This window comes from Drosophila biarmipes, chromosome X (genome assembly GCF_025231255.1).
Source record: "Drosophila biarmipes strain raj3 chromosome X, RU_DBia_V1.1, whole genome shotgun sequence".
NCBI classification, from domain to species: Eukaryota; Metazoa; Arthropoda; class Insecta; order Diptera; family Drosophilidae; genus Drosophila; species Drosophila biarmipes.
This window is the reverse complement of record NC_066611.1, coordinates 3,602,718-3,621,338: the sequence shown is the minus strand read 5'-3', so window position 1 is coordinate 3,621,338 and position 18,621 is coordinate 3,602,718. Positions and strand designations below refer to the sequence as shown.

At 41.9% G+C, this 18,621-nt stretch overlaps 5 protein-coding genes across 6 annotated transcripts; 1 reads left to right on the top strand and 4 right to left on the bottom strand.

Annotated features, from left to right (window-relative positions):
- Positions 1 to 1,057: 1,057 nt before the first annotated feature.
- Positions 1,058 to 3,990, bottom strand: LOC108032954 (uncharacterized). The gene is made up of 3 exons (XM_050890125.1): positions 3,844 to 3,990; positions 2,846 to 3,055; positions 1,058 to 2,443 (listed from the first exon to the last, which is right to left on the bottom strand). The coding sequence occupies exons 2-3, from the start codon at positions 2,850 to 2,852 to the stop codon at positions 1,593 to 1,595; spliced, it is 858 nt and encodes a 285-aa protein (XP_050746082.1). The 5' UTR covers positions 2,853 to 3,055; positions 3,844 to 3,990; the 3' UTR covers positions 1,058 to 1,592.
- LOC108033215 (uncharacterized) lies at positions 3,844 to 5,121 on the bottom strand. Its single transcript, XM_017107470.3, has 3 exons — positions 4,997 to 5,121; positions 4,050 to 4,561; positions 3,844 to 3,990 (listed from the first exon to the last, which is right to left on the bottom strand). The coding sequence occupies exons 1-2, from the start codon at positions 5,023 to 5,025 to the stop codon at positions 4,096 to 4,098; spliced, it is 495 nt and encodes a 164-aa protein (XP_016962959.2). The 5' UTR covers positions 5,026 to 5,121; the 3' UTR covers positions 3,844 to 3,990; positions 4,050 to 4,095.
- Positions 5,122 to 9,401: 4,280 nt separating this feature from the next.
- On the bottom strand, positions 9,402 to 11,329 carry LOC108032953 (uncharacterized). Its single transcript, XM_017107024.2, has 2 exons — positions 11,090 to 11,329; positions 9,402 to 10,499 (listed from the first exon to the last, which is right to left on the bottom strand). Exons 1-2 carry the CDS (start codon positions 11,252 to 11,254, stop codon positions 9,732 to 9,734), a joined length of 933 nt encoding a protein of 310 aa, XP_016962513.1. The 5' UTR covers positions 11,255 to 11,329; the 3' UTR covers positions 9,402 to 9,731.
- Positions 11,330 to 14,076: 2,747 nt separating this feature from the next.
- On the top strand, positions 14,077 to 17,632 carry LOC108033040 (uncharacterized). Its single transcript, XM_017107167.2, has 3 exons — positions 14,077 to 14,923; positions 17,201 to 17,373; positions 17,432 to 17,632. Exons 1-3 carry the CDS (start codon positions 14,091 to 14,093, stop codon positions 17,503 to 17,505), a joined length of 1,080 nt encoding a protein of 359 aa, XP_016962656.1. The 5' UTR covers positions 14,077 to 14,090; the 3' UTR covers positions 17,506 to 17,632.
- On the bottom strand, positions 15,394 to 16,890 carry LOC127012496 (uncharacterized). 2 transcript variants are annotated; one of them, XM_050890486.1, is made up of 2 exons: positions 16,724 to 16,890; positions 15,394 to 15,968 (listed from the first exon to the last, which is right to left on the bottom strand). In XM_050890486.1, exon 2 carries the CDS (start codon positions 15,944 to 15,946, stop codon positions 15,461 to 15,463), a length of 486 nt encoding a protein of 161 aa, XP_050746443.1. In that variant the 5' UTR covers positions 15,947 to 15,968; positions 16,724 to 16,890; the 3' UTR covers positions 15,394 to 15,460. The 2 variants fall into 2 exon arrangements, with proteins under 2 accessions (XP_050746443.1, XP_050746444.1); XM_050890487.1 differs by lacking the exon at positions 16,724 to 16,890 and adding an exon at positions 16,227 to 16,374.
- Positions 17,633 to 18,621: the final 989 nt, after the last annotated feature.

Genomic DNA, 18,621 nt, shown 5'->3' with positions numbered 1-18,621 from the left:
CATTAGGGGCCTTGCTCACTGCCGAGAGTCGCCTATCGATAGCGAAGGAAACTCGATAGCTCCGAGTTTGCGACCACACTATTGGTTTCCTATTTTGAAAATGATTCGAACTGTAGGTAATACCCATAGCTTATTTATTCAACTTGTTTAGAAAATTCTGAAAAAAAGGTATAGTTTGGGTTATATATTTTAGTGATATCAGTTTTTTTTTAACTAACATTTTATTTTCTGGGGATTATTGGATGAGCGAAAGTTATGAGCAAATTCCCAATATTTAATTCATTACAAGCACAACAGACAACAGCTGTTTGACGGTAAATACAAGCTGATGATTTAATTTATAGTATAACTGCCGGGTTACAACCATTTTCAATGCTCCTTATTAAAATCGAACAAGCCTATCCAACTTTGAGTTACCCTTATCGATAGGAGCACGAACTAGTGTGAAGCGGCTATTTAAGATGGAAGAAAAACCCATGTTTGGTGAGGTAACTGGCTAGCAGTGGAGGGTAACTCCGCTAAAATGGGGAGCAACTTCGCTAAGTAAGATACTGCTGGCGCCACCTCTCGGAAAATTTTCCAACGAAGGCGGATCTTTTGTAGGTGGCGTCCATATTGATTTTTCCAAGTTTCGGACCTTAAACCATAGGTGGCGTCGGCTCTACTTAAGGAAGGAGTCCATGAAATATATCAATTTTCTGATTTCTGATAACTGATTACTGCGATATCTGGCTAAGTTTTACGACCTGCCCCAGATAGAATGTTTGTCAACTCACTTCGCGAGTGCAAGTGGTTAATTATGCTATTATAAGTAGACGAACATTTACGATCGTTGCTAATTGATAACCGACTGAGAACCGATATGATAACACACTTAGTACAAATTCCCCTCGCGATAGCTCGAAATTTCCATGACATCCACTGGGAGCTATTATTACCAACATTCCCTATGAATGGGGACTTTTTTAGATTTATGGGCTAGATTACATGAAATTATGTCAACAGGGTGGGAATAATTAATATCTATAAAAAAGGGTGATCGAAAGAAAGCCTTAAATCAAAGTGATTGCAGTTTTTAATAACAGAACAAACTTAAACAATTATCTAGTTAAATGCATCAGCGTAATGTTGGCATTATAGAATTTTTTATGTCATCTCCGTGCCAAAAAAGTATAATTACCACAGTTATTGTAAAAAATAATTTGAAAGTGTGTAGAACTAAACAAACAATGTTCTAACAATTTTAAAGCTACTTGATAGACACAGTAATTAAAGCAATATACTACATATTAAGAACTTTTGTGATTAGTTTTAAGTTAAAAACTATTCAATTTGCAATAATAAAATATATGGCGCCATGTAATTGTCGTAAATATGCTTTTAAAGCTGGTACATCCAACAAAACAGTTTTTAAGAGTTTGTTTTAGGGGCTTTTTTTATATTTAATAGAGGTAGATTGATTTTCTTGATGAAAAATACACGATTGTTTGGCCAATTTTGCTAGTTGTTTTTTTTTGTGATTTTTTATAAATGTATATTCTGGGTTACAAAAAAAAGAGCTAAAACAAAGGGAGAAACGGGTGTGCGCCCGCTTAGATCCTCACCAGCACCTCGTAGTTCTCCAGACGCACCTCCTCGCCGCCGAAGGGGATGTAGATGCAGCCGTGCGAGGGGTGGATCTTGCCCACACTCAGGCTGTCGCAGTAGATGGCCCTGCCGACGTACAGCGACTCGCCGTCCACGTTCGGGCCGGAGGACAGGGCGCCGGGGGGCACGTGGCCGTGGGAGGCCGGCGCCCATCGGAAGCCGGACCCGGTGAGCACCTGGACGTCGGTGAGCTCGTGCTCCGCCTGGGCGTAGGCGGCGTAGGCCTTGCCCTTGGCCGGCACCACCTTGGCGGGCAGCAGGTCCCCGTTGCGGAAGACCCTGCCCACGTAGATGGTGTCCCCGTTGGAGTCGTGCCCGGCGACCAGGGCTCCCTCCGGGATGTTCGTGGCCGTGGTGTCGACCCAGCGCTCCGGCTGGCTGAGCACCTCGTAGCCGAAGATCTTCACCTCGTCGGAGTCGTAGGGGATGTACAGGCAGCCGTGGGAGGGGTGCACCTTGCCCATGGTCAGGCTGCCGGCGTGGTAGCCCCTGCCAGCGTACAGGTACTCCCCGTCCACGTTGCGTCCCACCTTCACGGCGCCCGGCGGCACCTCGCCGTTCTCCGCCGGCAGCCACTCGTATCCGTGTCCGGACAGCACCTCGTAGTTCTCCAGCTCGTGCTCCTCGCGCGCGTACGCCACGTAGGCCTTGCCCTTGTTGGGGATCACCTTCGCCGGCAGCATGTCGTTGTGGAAGAAGGCGCGGCCCACGTAGATGGTGTCCCCGTCCGAGTCGTGACCGGCCACCACGGCGTTCGGCGGCACGCTGCCGTGGCTAAAGTGCATCCATCTGTGGTCTGCGGGGGGATGGAAAAGCCATTATCACTTGATTCGGAAAAGGGGTTCACGAAAATAAATAAAAAAGGAAATATATGCATTTATGGTGGCATTTAAAATTTTTATAGAAATATTTAGTTTGATTATTTGGAAGTTTGTTACCCTTAACTATGACAATATTTTCAAACATTTTTTTAAATGTGTAATTGTTAATATATAGCTACCAAAATGTACGTGTATGAGGAAACAAAGAAATATAAAAAAATTAAACAAGAACTTAAAAAACAATGGATGCTCGTTTTCTTTTGTAAATAAAAGTTGTAGAGCAAAATTTCACCTCACAAATTATACTTTTGAAATGCACCACCATCACTTTTCCGTTTGGTCAAAGGTTATTTTGTTATGTCGTTCGACTTGATTACCTGTCATTTTCTTGTCTGTCCTCCAGCAGCTCCGGCTTCCAACTGAGGAGGTGGTCGATTTGATGGTCTTTCCATGTTTCCGGCGATGTTGGTGATAGGGCTTATCGGGAACACACTGGCCCAGATAAGGGACCGTACCTTCGGTGACTAAGATCTTGTAAAGCTCTTGCTCGAATTCCCAACGATTGGCCAATTCGAAGAAAAATTGGGCTTTACTTTGGCAAAATAGAAGGCGAGAAATGGTTAATTACAGTGCGAACTGATAATATTAACACAGGAAGTGGTGCTAAATGGCGTGTGCCAGAGACAGCTGCGGCTGAACTACTAGTGACGAAGTCTTAAATAAATTTCTTAAAATAAGTTTACGATACTATACTATACTATCTTGACTAAATTTATAAATACTTTTCTTGTATTAAGACAAAAGGTTTAACGCCAGTTTTCTAAAACATTTACCTTTTTTTAAAACGTTACTGGTGCATTAAATCAAACAAAAACACCTTTTAACGAGGTAAAAACATAGTAACGATCGCAACTTTAACAAAATAAAGTTCTGTCTGTTCTATCAACTTTTGTGACGAAAATGTATTACACGATCTACCTAATAAATACGTTTTCTACATTTTTTACATTTTTCGACTTTAATGAAGCGTGCGATCGTCACTATATTTTTACCTTTTTACCAATATAATTTTTGTTTCTTAATCAAGTTAAATTCACACAAAGATTATTATGCTTTCATAACATTGAAGTAAATAAAATTAAATTCCATTTTTTTATCAACCATTACTAGATAATTTTTTGATGTAATTTAATTTAATTAAATAAAATTTAATAAAAATATGACGACTCTAAAATATAGCTGTCAAAAAACGGTCAGAGAAAGAAGTAAAAGTAAACTTCCTATCTTGCAAAAAGAAGATTCCGAAATAAAAAAAATTCTCAAAAAACTTATTCAATTTTCTAAAAAATAGATTTTCTTGTTTTGCATGACGTACCGATTCAAACAGCTTCAGAACTTTTCAGCGGGCGGACTTAATCGTGAACTCGTCCGGTCCGGAAGCAAGTGTTTTGAATTTGCAAGGAGCACAATGAATATATAACGATAAGATTTTGGGGATTGGAAGGATGCTTCCGTTGCAAAACTGCTTCGTGACGAAACATAATCATCAGTTCTGTGAGTCTGAACCAAGAGCATACGTACCATAGCTGAACACTGGTAATTTTGGGGAGTGCCAAGTGGCTGACCTTTACTTATATTTTCGCCTGTTGATCGTGGATCGGGTTCCCTTCTTGGCCTTCGGTTCAGCCTCCGCCCCTGCCTTGGCTGCTCCTCTGGCTGATCCCTTTGCCGCTCCCCGTACGCAAGATCTGGGCACCGTCTTGGGCACCGTTTTGCCTCCTGATTTCTTTCGGGGCTTGGCTCTGGCCTTCGGGCCAATCTCGAGCCCCGCCTTGGCCAGCTTCCTCCGGACCACCTCGAAGTTGCATCCGAACAACGATTGGAATTCCTCATCCAGGGGATGAGGAGCTGAAGATTTGGATTTGGTGGCCATTCTGCTTTTTCTCACAGGTTTTTCCCTTGCAGTTATCGGTGATCCTTTTTCGCCACCCTCCTCCTCAGGAGCAACTGGCATCGAGAGCTTTCCGCTCCGCTGCGATAGGTTCATCCCTGGTGGGGGCTCTACCAACGCATCGTTCGAAGCCTCCTCCTTCCTGTAACATATTCAAAAGATATATAAAATTCAAGTTTAATTTTATTAAAAACAAAGCGTCCGGGAAAGAAATTTGTATAGATTGATAAAGAAATTTCATGTAAATTATACTATAAAAATATTCAATATTGTATCATTAAGGTTTGGATGTTAACAAGACAAACAGAAAACAGAATTTTATTTTCAGTTTGACTAGTTGTAAGTTGTATTTCCAAATGAAATAGAACGAAGAAATTTTTTCAGATTCGTGACGAAATGCTTGCCCGAAATTGTTTTTTTTGTTAAGGTCACTTATGTAAAATGTGGGATGTGTCTGCCTTTTTATTTTTGTACGAGGACTGGAATTTCCGAGCAACAATTGATCTAACACCGCAGGGATTTCCGAATATTTTTGTTCGTTTCACATTTTGTTTCACATTTAAAAATTTAAACTCACATTTTTAAAAAAATAGTATTCGATTCCATTGTGTACTTTTCTTAAATAGCTGTGTTCGTGTACGATGTAAAGTTGTGACTGGCATTAAGCAAGTAACATATTTGGGGAGTAAAAAGAAACTGCCTGCTATGTTTTTCTTTTTGTTCTACTTCGATTTGCCGAAGTACACTTTCTTTTTGCCAGTTAAGTTCTTTCATTTACTTTGTCACTTCCATTGTGTTGAAATATTTTTTTTCTGAGCGTGTGGTTCTTCAATAATAATAATAAATAAATAATGACATTGCCCATGTTATATATTCGACGAGTGAATAGAAACTTTCCTATGTCTTCATTTTAGAAAGTAGATTTAAACTTTTCCCTGACTTCCTTGCCGAAGTTCCTTTTGTTTCCGTTTTTGCTAACATTTAAAATGAAAATACTTTAACATGCCTTTTCACTGCCATTTTCTTAAAATATGTGTTTTGCACTGAGCGAAGCTTTTAGTTTCCCCGAATACAATACCCTTTTACTTTACGGCTAACGGGTTACATTATTTATGAATGTAGGAAAACTTCTTCTTAGAACCCTTTTTTAAATGTTAATGCATTTTTACAATTTAAAAAATACCTTTTTGGACCTGTTTTACATTTGGTTCGCCACCTTTCGAGTTCTCTACGACCCTATATCTCCGTTTACGCACTCAGTATTTCCCATTCGAACAATTGCAGGCAGTCGCTTGATCCTTTAGTTATTTCCCACATGGACTTTCCTGCACCCGCTTTTCCGCTTTCCCGCACTTCCACTCGTCCACGCACTCCACTTATTTAGTGGTCGCTGGCTTTGCATTGGGTTTTCCTTTTGTTTTGCCAGCATTGTTGCCTTTCAATGATTTTCTTGTTTTCCCTTTCAAGTGGATCTCAGTTTTTGTTTGCTTTTTCGCCCATTTACAACTATTTGAACGAGGGAAAAAGTGGAAAGCTGGGCGAAAAAGTTCAGGGGGTCGGTGAAATTGCTGTGCAAGTTTTGCACCTGTTTACAGTGGCTCGCAAATTCCAGAGGGGTGGGGGATTATTAAGCTTTGAGTGGGTTCCTGGGAGCCCCGGTTTTCACACGACCCTCGTTCGGGTTTCCCCTCCCCTCCAGCAAACCAATTAACCTTAGAGAAGTCAAACTTGGATTAATTTCAGGTGAATAAACAAAGTTTTCTCAAATTAGCCAAAATGTTGCAGATTTAATTCGTTGAATCATCTCTGGGGACTTGGTTGTCCCTTTTAAAAGGTTACCAATACAATCTAAAGCTACATGTTCTAAAAAACTCCTTTCAAACTGAAGGATTGCCGTCATAACTGAGTTTGTGCAGCTGGTAATGAGGATAATAATGCATTTGTCGCGCTCCACCTGCTCCCAGTACACCGTTGCCCTTTTCCCAGGTTTTCAGCCCTTTCTTTTCTCCCCTCTCTCTGTTTAACCAGCTTAATTCTGCCTAATACATTTTAATCATTTCCACAGTGCCTCGAACTAAATTCCGCTTGCATTAACCCCTGGCAGCCCCAGCCCATCTATCTGTCACGCTTTCCGCTCTCGATTCGCATCCGTTCACCATGGGTCCTTCTTCGCTGGCCGCTGTGCTGGTCCCTCCTACACTTGAAAAAATGTGCATTACAATATTATCGGTAAAATAGTCAATAACATTTTCCAAATTCAAGTTGGGCTTGGCTTGTTCCTAACAAGTTTTCTGGAATAACACAAACTATATTAAAAATTATCTGTTTAGTGTACTATTTAATATAAATACGTGCCTTTAAATTGTTAAGAAAAGAAACTACATACCGACGTACTTATCAAAATAGTTAAGTATTAACTTTTTATTTTTTATTTGCTCGAACTTTAAATGAACAATTACTTTTATTTTCATTATTTTTGAATTAATCTTAACAAGATATTTTGATTGACTAGCGAATTTTTAGATTACCATTCAATATAAGCAATTGCCTTTACATTTTCAAGTTTGATTGTAAATTGCATGCTGTGTATTGAATGTGTGTCGGCATAGGCATGGCAGACAAAATTTCAAGCCCCTCTTCTATTTTTTTTTTGCTCGAATTTAAAAGAACGCTTATTTTTATAATTATTAATTTTTAATTAATCCTTTCAATTTTATTAACCAGATATTTTGTGTATAAGCTAGCGAATTTTTGGAGTACGATTTAATATAAGCAATTGTTTTTATATTTAAAGCTGAATTGTTTAGTTGCATGCTGTGTATTTTTTAAGTGTGTTGGTACAATTGTACAGTATTTCTCGAATTTAAATTAAATAATTACTTTTATTATCAAATACTGATTCTTTTTTCAGTGCCTTTTCCATTGCTGGGCCAGTTGCAGTCGCGGTTTCGCTTTTTGGCCACACAATGCGGCAGTTTTTCGAGGGTGGCCAGGGGCGGCGGCGGCAGGGGCTTAGGGCTAGGTGCACCGTGGTTTTGGGGGCCCGGCCGGGGGTCAGTCGCACACATATTCGCAGTGTCTAGTCGTCGCCGGTCACTCACGTTGGTCTGCGGTTGCGACGAGTCTGGCTCTGGGCTTAGATTCCTCAGCTCCTCTGCCGTATCAGCTAATGGATACGGCCCTCCACACGACCCCCAGCCACCCAGCCAGCCTGCAACCCTGCAACCCCACCAAAGGCCCCTTTGAGCCCCGCCCGCGAACAAGTGGAAACATCAACAAACCAAAGCCAACCAAATGTGGAGCACTCGGTGGATTTAGTGGTGCGTTTTCCAGCACTTTAAGATGGTTCGGCCTTAAAGCGTGGACGGGGGCGTGGGTGGGACCACCTAATGGCAGTCATCTGGTAATACGTAATTAGGGGCGGGCATTCAGCTGCAGCCGCAGCTTAAAGTCTCATCAACGAGTCCGGCAGTTTCAATTGTTGCCCAGGACTCTTTGCAATTGGCATAACCAATGAGGCGGTGGCTGGGTGGCCGGAGCGGGGTAAGGGGGGGTTTTAAAGGGGCTAAAGGGGGGCCGGAAGTGCTGCGGAGTCACTAAACTGCAGCGTGTGTATCCTGGGCCCATTTATGATTTGTGAAAAAGTTTCGTGGGCACCGATGAATGCGGTTTCACTACCGTCCCCGCGCGGGGTGAATTAGTGGCAGGAAGTGGTCGGGGGACAGGACCGTCGGAGTGCAAGGGCCATAATCGAAAATCCAGTAATTTGTGATTCAAAAGCCTGTTTAAATGGTCTGGATTGAGGTTCGGCAGTTTAACTTTGGAAATATACTCGTAGAGCTAGTGCCATAAACGAAAATGTAGTAATTTTGCGATTTAAATCAGTTTAACGTGTCTTAATTCAATATCAACAGCTTAACTTTTGAATAATTGCTGTGCTATCGGGTTTCGTGACTAAAATGATTGTAAATTTGAATAAATGCCCAAATACATTTGCTAGCATTAATCATTCGGCACTTTGCAATATTGAATGGCTGTGTAGACTGTGTTACTGTTGCCATTGAATTTTATACTCATTGCGTTTTATTAGGTAGGCAGGCAATTTTCCACACATTTTTAAAGTGTTTAATATACGTATTTAACATTGAGTAACATTTTCACAATAAGGTGTGCTTTGTTTTTGGAATGTTGCTTGTGCCTTTAAATTGTTAAGCTAGCTTTTTCCAACAAACTTGGCATTTGGAAAAAATGAATCCACTTCGCAAGCAGTAAGAGCCACTTTCCTGTATTTGTGAACTATTTACGTGGCTCCGCCTAATCGCCGCTTGAAAGGATCAAAACGCTGCTGCCTTTTCGGAGGATCCACCAATCTCGGCACAAAGGGGAACTTTTAATTATACATCGCCCCGCCGGCCTCCATTCGGCGGACTCCGCTTTTCCGGGCATATCCTGCCAGTTTCCATTCCCCGGCTCATTGCGAAACTTCTCAGCTCAACTTGAAATGCAAGTGGGGAAAGTGGAGTGCTGAGGGCCGGAGGAGGGAAAGCCCGGTGGAACATTTTACAGCTTGATTTCCATTTGCCCAGTGCGCTCTTTGTTTGCTGGCTGCCCTCTCTGGGCTTTTCCATGGTTTTCCACGGCTAAGACTCAACTGGTGGCGGGTTGGAGAAGCAAACAAGACAAACAGATATTTCCTTTACTGAACATTTAAAAATATTCAACCTTTTTCAGTAAAATAATAAGTAGTTATTGAAAATAAACATGGCTTTTTTTCAAATTTGATTTTCTCATTTTTTCATCTTCTTTTTGGTATTTTGCAAAGCTCCTGTAATTAGGAGAACTCCTCTGCTGAAGGGCTTGCCCCAGCTCCTTGCTAACCCTTCAACAACATCGATGGCAATAAAAGACGAGTTTATTGCCGCACCCCATGAATATTTGTCTTTGTAGCCCAACTTTTGTCCCAGGGGAGCAATCGCCAGAAATGTGTTTCATTGTTGTTTATTTCTTCGCAGCTAGTTTGTAGTTGTAGTAGTTCAAAAAAAGTTTGCAAATAAGAAAGGGATTAATCCAGTTTAGGGGAAAGTTTAGGGGCTGGGCTCAAATTGGGTTTGCCTGGCATATGTGGCCTTGTTGAGTGCTTTTTGATGGCCCGACACCCTTTGAAAAGGGCTCAGCTCTCTTTAAACCTGTTAAATTTGTTTATAAACACTATAAATGTCCTTATATGTATCGAAATAAAATATTTCCTAATATTTTCAGATATTTTAAGGCCAGTAAATATATAAAAAAAACCTTAACCTTGTCAAGCTACTTCAGAGCTGACCGCTCAGCTCGTCGTCGAAGTCGGAGGTGGGTGGCGCGTCCTTGACGTCCGCCCGCACGGTGTACTCCTTCTCGTTGACGCTGTAGTAGATGTTGAAGTACCTGCCCGACTGGATGCGCATGGCCAGGTAGCCGGTCTGGCCGCGATCCCTGGCGGTGCGCTGGTAGAGCACATGCCCGCTGCTCAGGATCACCCTCATCTCCTGCGAGCCGTCGTCGTTCTTGCGCGCGTTCTGCCGCAGGATCTGCACCAGCTGCGACCTCAGCGGACTGGAACTGGGCTTCAGTCCAGGCAACTGGATGAGCGGCTCACAGCGGCAGCTGAGCTTCTGGGTGAGCGGGCAGCTGGTCTGGGGATTGGGTGACGAGCCGCCAGTCTGCCCCGCCGCTGGTGCCACAGGAGCCACGGCCCCCAGGCCCAGGTTGCCCAGATTAAGGCCACCGAGAGTGCCGAAGCCGCCGTTCAGCCCGCCCAGCCCCAGGCCGCTGATCAGATTGGGCAGACCGCCCACCCAGGTGCCGATTATGGGCAGATTCTGGCCAAATCCGGGCAGCCAGCCGGCCTGCGGCTGCTGGCTCTGGGCGTTCGAGCTGGAGGCCACGGGCGTCACCACGGTGATGGGCTGCAGGGGCTGCAGCTGCTGGAGGGGCGGCAGGGGCTGCAGGGTCTGCAGCGGGGGGTTCACGTTCACCCCGTCGAAGAAGATGGGAAAGGTGCCACTGGAGCCGGCCAGGCTGGTCTGCCCTCCATTGGCAGTCTGCAAAGTGGTTAATCGGCTTAATAAAAAGTGTAAAAGTATCTTATCGCTATTATTGTTGTGCGAGGCTATCTTGTAGTTAAGACTATAAGCTAACAGAGGCTTAAATATACAGTTATAGCCTAGGACATATACACAATTGGTACATTTCGTTAAAATAAAGTGAGTTTAACATTTAAAAAATATGAATTTTAAAAAAATTCTGAAAAAATTGTGTGTTATCTATGAACTTTCATAAATCAAATATATACACTGGTCAGCATAAATATTTTTACGAAACAAAAGTTAAAATTTTGGCATCAATGGAAAATTAATAATTAAAATGCCGTCTAAATGATAATGATACTTTTCTTAGCCCATTCAGTGCCTACTAAAAATTCCGAATTTGAGTAAAAATCTACTTTTTAAAATTTGTTCCTGGTTTTCAAAACTTAAATTTATGGATGCAAAAAGATTTTTTCAAAAACCATTTTGCTTACATTTTCTATGATTTTTTAAAGGTGACAAAACTTGTATGAAAAAAAATATGGCTCAAATGCATGTTTCTAAACATTTTCAAAAAAGAAGTAGAGAAGGAAATAGGGACTTACCAATTGGCGTTTGTCACGGCGATCCAGGGACTTCATGGGATTATCAGCCACTGGCTTTTCAGTGGTAGTGGTCATTGGTTCCCTGGTGGTGGCCATTGTTGTGGTTGAAGCCAGTCCACCGGCAATAACAGCCATGAAAACGATCAAACTCAGCTTGTGCGGCATGTTTTCTATAACTTTTTAAAAATTAAATTAAGTACTCCCCCGATTGCTTGAAGATTGTTCTTTATCGGACTTTGCTTTGATTCGCTTTGACTTTGTGCCCAGCTCCCTCAGCACTTATATATGATTTTTCGCCTCTCATATTCTGCAAATTTTATGATTTCAGAAGTGCAGTAAATGAAACCAGCTTTGCAAGGAATCGTAATGGTTTTTGACAAAGACTAAAGTAAAAGAAAACTGGATTTGCTCACTCAGAATCTGGGTCAGCATTTAATAACGCCAATATACTTAATTATATATACTCCTGCAAGATTACAGCACTTAAGCCCGAACTTTAAAGGGACCTAAAACCCATATCTGTATATGCAAACATATAAAGCACAAGCAATTATTGACTAGCAGTCAAAACCCATATCTGCAGATTTGCAGGTGCCTATTCATTTTCCAAAGTCGGGAAATTAATTTCCAAGGCAAATAGAAGCAATCAATGGCTTACTTACATCAGAAGCATCTCACCTTTTGTTTTCCAATTTTGCCAAAATGAATTCTTCACACAATGCGCATTTCTAAGCTTTTCTGCTGAAGGCTCTAATGCAAGGTTTGAGTGAAGGTGTTAGTATGACAAACCCAAGGGATTCCCTCTAAAAATAAGGGTATTTTATTTTTAGATTTAATAAATATAAAAACTTTCTTAATTAAGATGCATTTTATAGAAAGATAGAATAATAATAAGAATAAAGATTGGATTTATTGCTGCCTAAGGATACTAAAATTGTATTTCTTGTAAGGGGCATTACATGTATTCCTCGGAATGTATAAACATATAATAGCTACACAGTTCCTGACAAATTGCCTGAGGCTTGCCATGTCCAGCGGCCAAAATCAAATCAAATTAAATTTGTGCCGAAAAAATTGGGAAAAAGCAACAGCAGTATGGGGGGCGGGCGGTGTATGTTTCGTTCGCATGGAAATTTCTGTGTAAGATTTTCAATTTTCCGGAAGGGAAGCAAAGGAAAACGAGAAAGAAGTAGAGTGAAATGAACAAGTTGCTTGACAGCCGCTTGCTGTGGCGGACTCATAAATCAAAAAGTTTTTGACAAATTGCACATTAAAGGCGTATTCGGTTCAATTAAATAAAAATTAAATTATATTACAAAGCAGGCCGGCCTTGAAGTTGCTCCAAAATCTGATCAGCACAAATAAACCAGAAATAAGCAGCCAAAATGATTCAAAGCTAACCGGTTTGCCGGTAAGCAAGCTTTAAAAACAGCGCTTTAACATTGCAAATATATTTTTTGACACATAGAAAAAGACGACGAAAATCAGCAGCAAATAAACGAAGAAAGTCGGGAAAAATAACAAGACAGCCAAGTCATCAGCAGCAGATGCACCAGCCAGGGAAAATCCCATTATAAATGACACTATAAAAATTACAGAAACGGAAGTGCAGAAAACCAGCAAGGACATAGACCCCAACCGCAGATTGAGCTCAGTTAAAATAACAAAAAATATTCCGAGTAAAAAAGGTTTCAGTAACTGAACCAATGAACTTCGATCACCCCTTGAGCAAACAGTCTCCGAAACAAATACCGAGCTTTACGAGCTCGCACACAATGCGGCGATTATAAAGATTTTAACAATCCTGCCCCGAGCTCCTCGCCCTGCCATCCAAATATTCATTTGCCGATTTTAATCATCTTTTGGTATTACCTGATCTTCGAGATGCACTTTAACCCTTGTGGGGCGGGGGGTTATAAAAGCACACAAGATTCTGGCCTATTCAATACTTAATCGATTAATACACAAGTTATGTTGTGACTCCCTTGAATTTAAACCACTTGTCATAATTTTAATTTGGTTTTACTCTATTATTTTTGAAAATACATCTTTTTGGTAGAGAAAAACTGTGCGTATGAGCAATATTTTGCATTTTACTTCTTTGACTCAATTTTGTTTTTGAATTTTTTCGTAGCTTTGTTGAAAAAGATATGTGATTTTTTTTTTAAGTTTTTTATTATACATATTATTATATATAAATGTTTTATGGCTGCGTAGTGTTGAGAGAAGAAAACGGTGCGTATGAACAATATTTTCCAATCAACGTCTATGCTAACAATTTATTTTTGCAACTTTTTTGCAACATTGCAACTTTTAACATAATTAAATATCCCAAAAGGTTATTTAATATTCTTGTAATATTTAACTGAATATCCTAAAATGTTATTTAATATTTTTGTAATATATATGATATGATAAAATGTTTTTTAGTATTTTAAAATTTCATAATGTTTTTATTCAATATTTTTGTAATATATAGATAAATATGCTAAAATGCCGGCACTTTGTTGAACAAAAATATGTAATAAAATATCCTCAAATCTTGTTTAATATTCTTGAAATATATAATTGAATATCCTTAAATGTGCTTTATTATTTTTTGTAATATACAAAAATGTATCCTAAAATATTTTTGAATATTTTTCTAAGCACTCTTCCCCATTTACAGCTCTTGGCTGGCTAATTACCCACACAGCCAACTTACAATACTTGCTCAAAGGCTCCACTTGAGGCCAGCGCCGAGGGTTAAGCCCGCCCGCCCGGCTATTATTGGCCCTCCTCCAAAGTTGGCCGCTTAAAGCCAGCCAACGTTCTGGCGCATAACGGTATTGTATACTTATATATTCCTGGTGCCTGCCGTCCAAAGTGCGGCTGACGACGTGACGATGAGTCAGTCAACTCGAAATCGGCCGCAGCTGCAGCGGCAGCGCCTTTGATTCGTATAAATACCAGTCCGGGCCCTTTGGCAGCGTGCAAAAGGCAAGGAAAAGCGCCCGCAGACATGTCATCAAACAGAATCCGGCCGGAGTTGGCCCTGCTGCTGCTGCTGGCGGCCGCACTAATCCCTCTGCTGCAGGCCGGGATAGTCGGGGGTCCGGACGGGGACTCTGACTCGGATCCGGACACCACCACCCTCGACCCCGGCCCCTATGCGGCGGAGCAGCAGATGGACTCGGATTCGGACTCGGACTCGGAGACGGAGACGGAGAAGGCGCCCTCCGTTCAAGTGGATGGCCGACGCATCGACTGCAAATTGACTTTCGATGCGGCGACAATGGACTCGTTAGGCTGCCACAATGAGGGGGCGGTGCCGGAGGGGCGGGCGTGGCCCGGGTCCCTGTCCGGTAATAAGCCGGCGGAGAAGCCGGTGGAAAATCCGGACTGGCAGCGCCACTTGAAGTCCCCGGACAGCCAGCCCATCTATGAATTACAATTGGTTGTTTGGCCCAGTGACATCGAGGACGGTGATGACTTTAGTCCGCCGCTGGCCACCACCACCACAAGGACAACAACAAGCAGCACCACCCCGAGGACCACCAGGACCACCAGAACCACCAGCACCACCCCGAAGCCCACCCAAATTGGGACACCTATTGAGCAAATATGGCCATTGTACGAGGATCAATTGGTCGTATTTCCGCAAATGGACTTTGAAGAGGAGAATCTTGATTATTTCTTCGACGAAGTGGCACCACCCACTGCGCCGCCCACCACTGCGCCACCCACCGCCCGACCGGTGACCACGGCCCACCCCACGGGCACGCCCACACCCACGCCCATTTACGTTGTGCAAAACTATCACGTGATACACCCCAACGGCACCGAGGAATACAAGTGAGTTTGCCCAGATTAGTAATTCAAATGTAGGTATCAAACAGTATGGGTGAGCTCCGCCTTCGGGCCGATCTTTTCACTGGAGGATTAGGGATATTGCTACAGGTAGGTAACTTCTCTGCCAAGCAAATAATTTTTTAAAATCTTTAAAAAATAACTCTTTATGAAAAATTGGTTCTAAAATGTTAGTGTTGCATTTAGGAAAGGGTTATACGATCTTGGCATTGCTTTTTTGTTTAAAAAATGGCTAAAGTAATAGAATCTTTTTTTATAAGAAAATAATAGCAGTTGATCGCCAAAAAACACCTAGGGTAAACATAGAAACTCTGCAAGGATTTTCCTTCTATCAAAGTCACCCCTTAAGGGTGATCAATAAATCAAGTCTTCGGCTATTAGGCACTTCTAAAACATTTTATTCATACCCGGATCAGAACCGATATTCTAAAAAATGTCAACACTATGATGGGATTTTTTTGCAGCTTGCCGTTGTATTTTTTATAATGATTAACAAACGAAATTCAAACAAATCGTGAAAGCTCATAGCAGAAAGATGAAGTTGGTGCGCCAGTTCCTTACTATCTTGGTCACCAGGTGGTAGAGCAGGCCCCAGTGGAGGATCTGCTCCAGGGCCATGCCGAAGATGGCGCAGTAGCAGACTAGGGCGTAGACCAGGTCGTGCAGTTCGTCCGGATTGGACACGTAGGAGATGGCACTGAGCTGGATCCTCATGCCCAGGAGGAACTTGGTGCAGCAGACGTAGCTCCAGGGCAGCAGCACCCCCAAGTAGATCGGCTTCGAGTAGGTCGAGTGCCAGCGCGCCCAGATGGCCAGGTAGGGCGCCATCGCCAGGGCGGACAGCCCCAGGGCCACCAGGGCGGTGTTCATCAGATCGTCGTAGCGGAAGGTCGTCTTAGCCTCCTCCTCGCGGCCCAGCTGCCACTGCACCTTGACGAAGGGCGTCGCTGTGATCGCGGTGAGCACCGCCGTGGAGTAGAGCAGCTGTTGCAAGACCGTGCGCATCATTTCGTCGGAGCTGTCCCAGGAACTTGGATGAAGTGGAAAATAGGCAAATAGTCAGAGAACGGTACGCGCTGAGGGAATTTTGTATTGACTCTCACAGGTATGGAGGTGTAGTGATATGTGCTATAAAGCCTACTATGATGAAGCTTCATGATGGCGAGGGGAATTGGAAAATTGTCACTTACGTGACAATATTTACTCCCAAGAAATTACTCAATGTTTTAAGCCTTAAAGGTATATATATTCAAGTACTCACTTCACTTATTACAAGTTAAATACTCACTTTACATTTTCCAAAACAAGATAAAAAATTACTTGTTGTAAAATCGAACTACACCCTACGACGGAATTTAGTTAGTTAATCCTTAGGGGTTGGTGTTATGAAATGTCTTATAAAGCCTACTTTGATGTAGCGTTGCAAAAGAAAGGAGTAATATGAATCTTTTTAGGGCAGATCTATTCTCACCAGGAAACTACCTAAGAGTATCGAGTGTGGCCAGCAGGGAGGGCTTACAAATAGTCTTTTTCAGGGCAGACCTATTGTTTTCGTGTATGATATAGGCAAAAAGGTACCTTTACGATAGCCATATGTTTGCTAAGCATTTAAACAGCGACCCGCCAGTTCCTTCTTTAGATATTGGGGCTAACAGTTGAAAAAATTGTTTTTGTGTGTGTACTGGCCGCTGTTTTATACTGCACGTGTTGCGGCAGAGGTCGAGCAGAGCGATTTCCTCTGTCCACCTAAGTGGTGACTGCTGACCAGTGGATTTAAATACTCACTTTAATTAGCTCTTGTAAAAATGTTGATAAAACAAAATGAAATAAACCAAAGATGTTCCAAGAACTTGGTTACAAATCGCCACAGGGTAATAATCAGAGGACGACACTCGACGATGGAATTTAGTTAGTTATTTGATTTATGTTGGAGTTTCTTTGAAGTACGTTATATAGCCTACTTTGATGACGATTGAAAAGAGCGAAACGGAATCTAAAAGCGATTGCGCCTATAGAGGCGTAATTTTGTGGTAAGGATGGGAGGACTTACAACTAAAATATGTAGAAACATCAGTTAGAAGGTAATATATTGGTTACAAACAAGTTGGAGAAATGTTGAAACATAAAATGCTTGAAACTAATTCGTTTTTTATTTATATATATTTTCAATTTTAGGTGCCTTTTTTACAATTTTTCGAATTAAGATCTAGTTTGTTGAAAGAAAACTTGTAAAAATCCATTGAAACTGTCTCCTTTTCCCAGATTGGTGATGAGCAACGGCCTGGTGAACTACAAGAAGCTGTACACCAAGGAGGTGGGTGACCAGGTGATAAACGTGCAGGAGGGCTACAACTCAGTGCCCATTCCCGGGCCCAGGAACCAAATCCAGACGCAGTACTACGTCGCCGACGAGCGGGGCTACAATGTCTACAGAAGTGAGTCTGGCCAGAGTTGCCATCAATAGTGATTGTATATTCCATTTCCCGCCCCCAGTCGAGCTCCACAGCCACCAGCCAGGGTTGCCCAAACATTTGCATTACAAAGCCACAGAAGCGACCGACATGTGAGCGAGGAGGCCGGGATTTCCAAGGGGCGGACACAGTGCTTCCCCACGCAACAAACAAATATTTTTTTTGCTTTTTTTTTTAATTTAATAACATGATTCTTAATAAATTGTAAAATAAACATGGGGTACTTTTTTTCGAGAGTGTTTATTTTAAATAAATGTTTTTAAAGTAGTTCTCCAGTTTGAGAAAGCCTTAAGGGGGGTTAAATAATACAAGATATTGTTTAGAGAATATATATTTCTTTAATACAAATAAAAACTCACACCTAATGCTGATAGGGCTATAATATTATCCCTTATTCGATCTGATCCTGGCACATTTATTTCGACCCAAGGTCCTCTTTGCGGCAAGCGAATGGCGAATAAAATGTAATGCCCACAAAATGATTTGCTGTATTTTTTGTTTGTTTGTCGCTCTTGGTGTTGTGTATTTTTTGCTGCTTTTGCCACTGCTGACAGGTCTGATCTGTCTGTGTGTATTTTGTTTTTTCACTACTTTTATTTCGCCAGATTTTGCAAACACTGAATGTTGTTGTTCTGCCTGATTCCTATTCTATTTGCTGCTGCCTTCTCAATCGCAGTGTTGCTGATTGCCATCTTTGGTTGCTCTGGCTGCGGTTCACCCTGCTGCTGCACTGGGAGAAAAACTGTAGGCACTTTAAATCAATTTTTCCTGTTTGCTTGGATTGCCCAATCGAGTTTTAAGTGGGTAGAGACTTTGCAAAGTAACGTCCTTGTATGTAAAAAATAAAAAACTGGTAGCATTGGCCTCTAAATATAGGTTAAAATCCTAAAACACAACAATTATATATTACAGTTTCAGTTGTATTGTCTTGTATCTTTGATAAAATCCAAGCTTACGCTGTTTTGATTGTCAGATTCCTAAGCCGATTTGGATTTTTCCTGGTGCCTGTTGTTTTCCCACTTGAAAACCCCTGGGCAGTGGCGGGTTAAGGGCCGGGGCAAGGATGATGCTGATGATGCCATTTAGATGCATATCAAAGTATTTCACTTTTGCCCAATCCTTTGGCATTTTTGCATATGTATGTATTTATTTATTTATTTAGTATTTGCCTGGTGCTGCTGCTGCCAGCAATGACTTTGTTGTTTCTTTCAA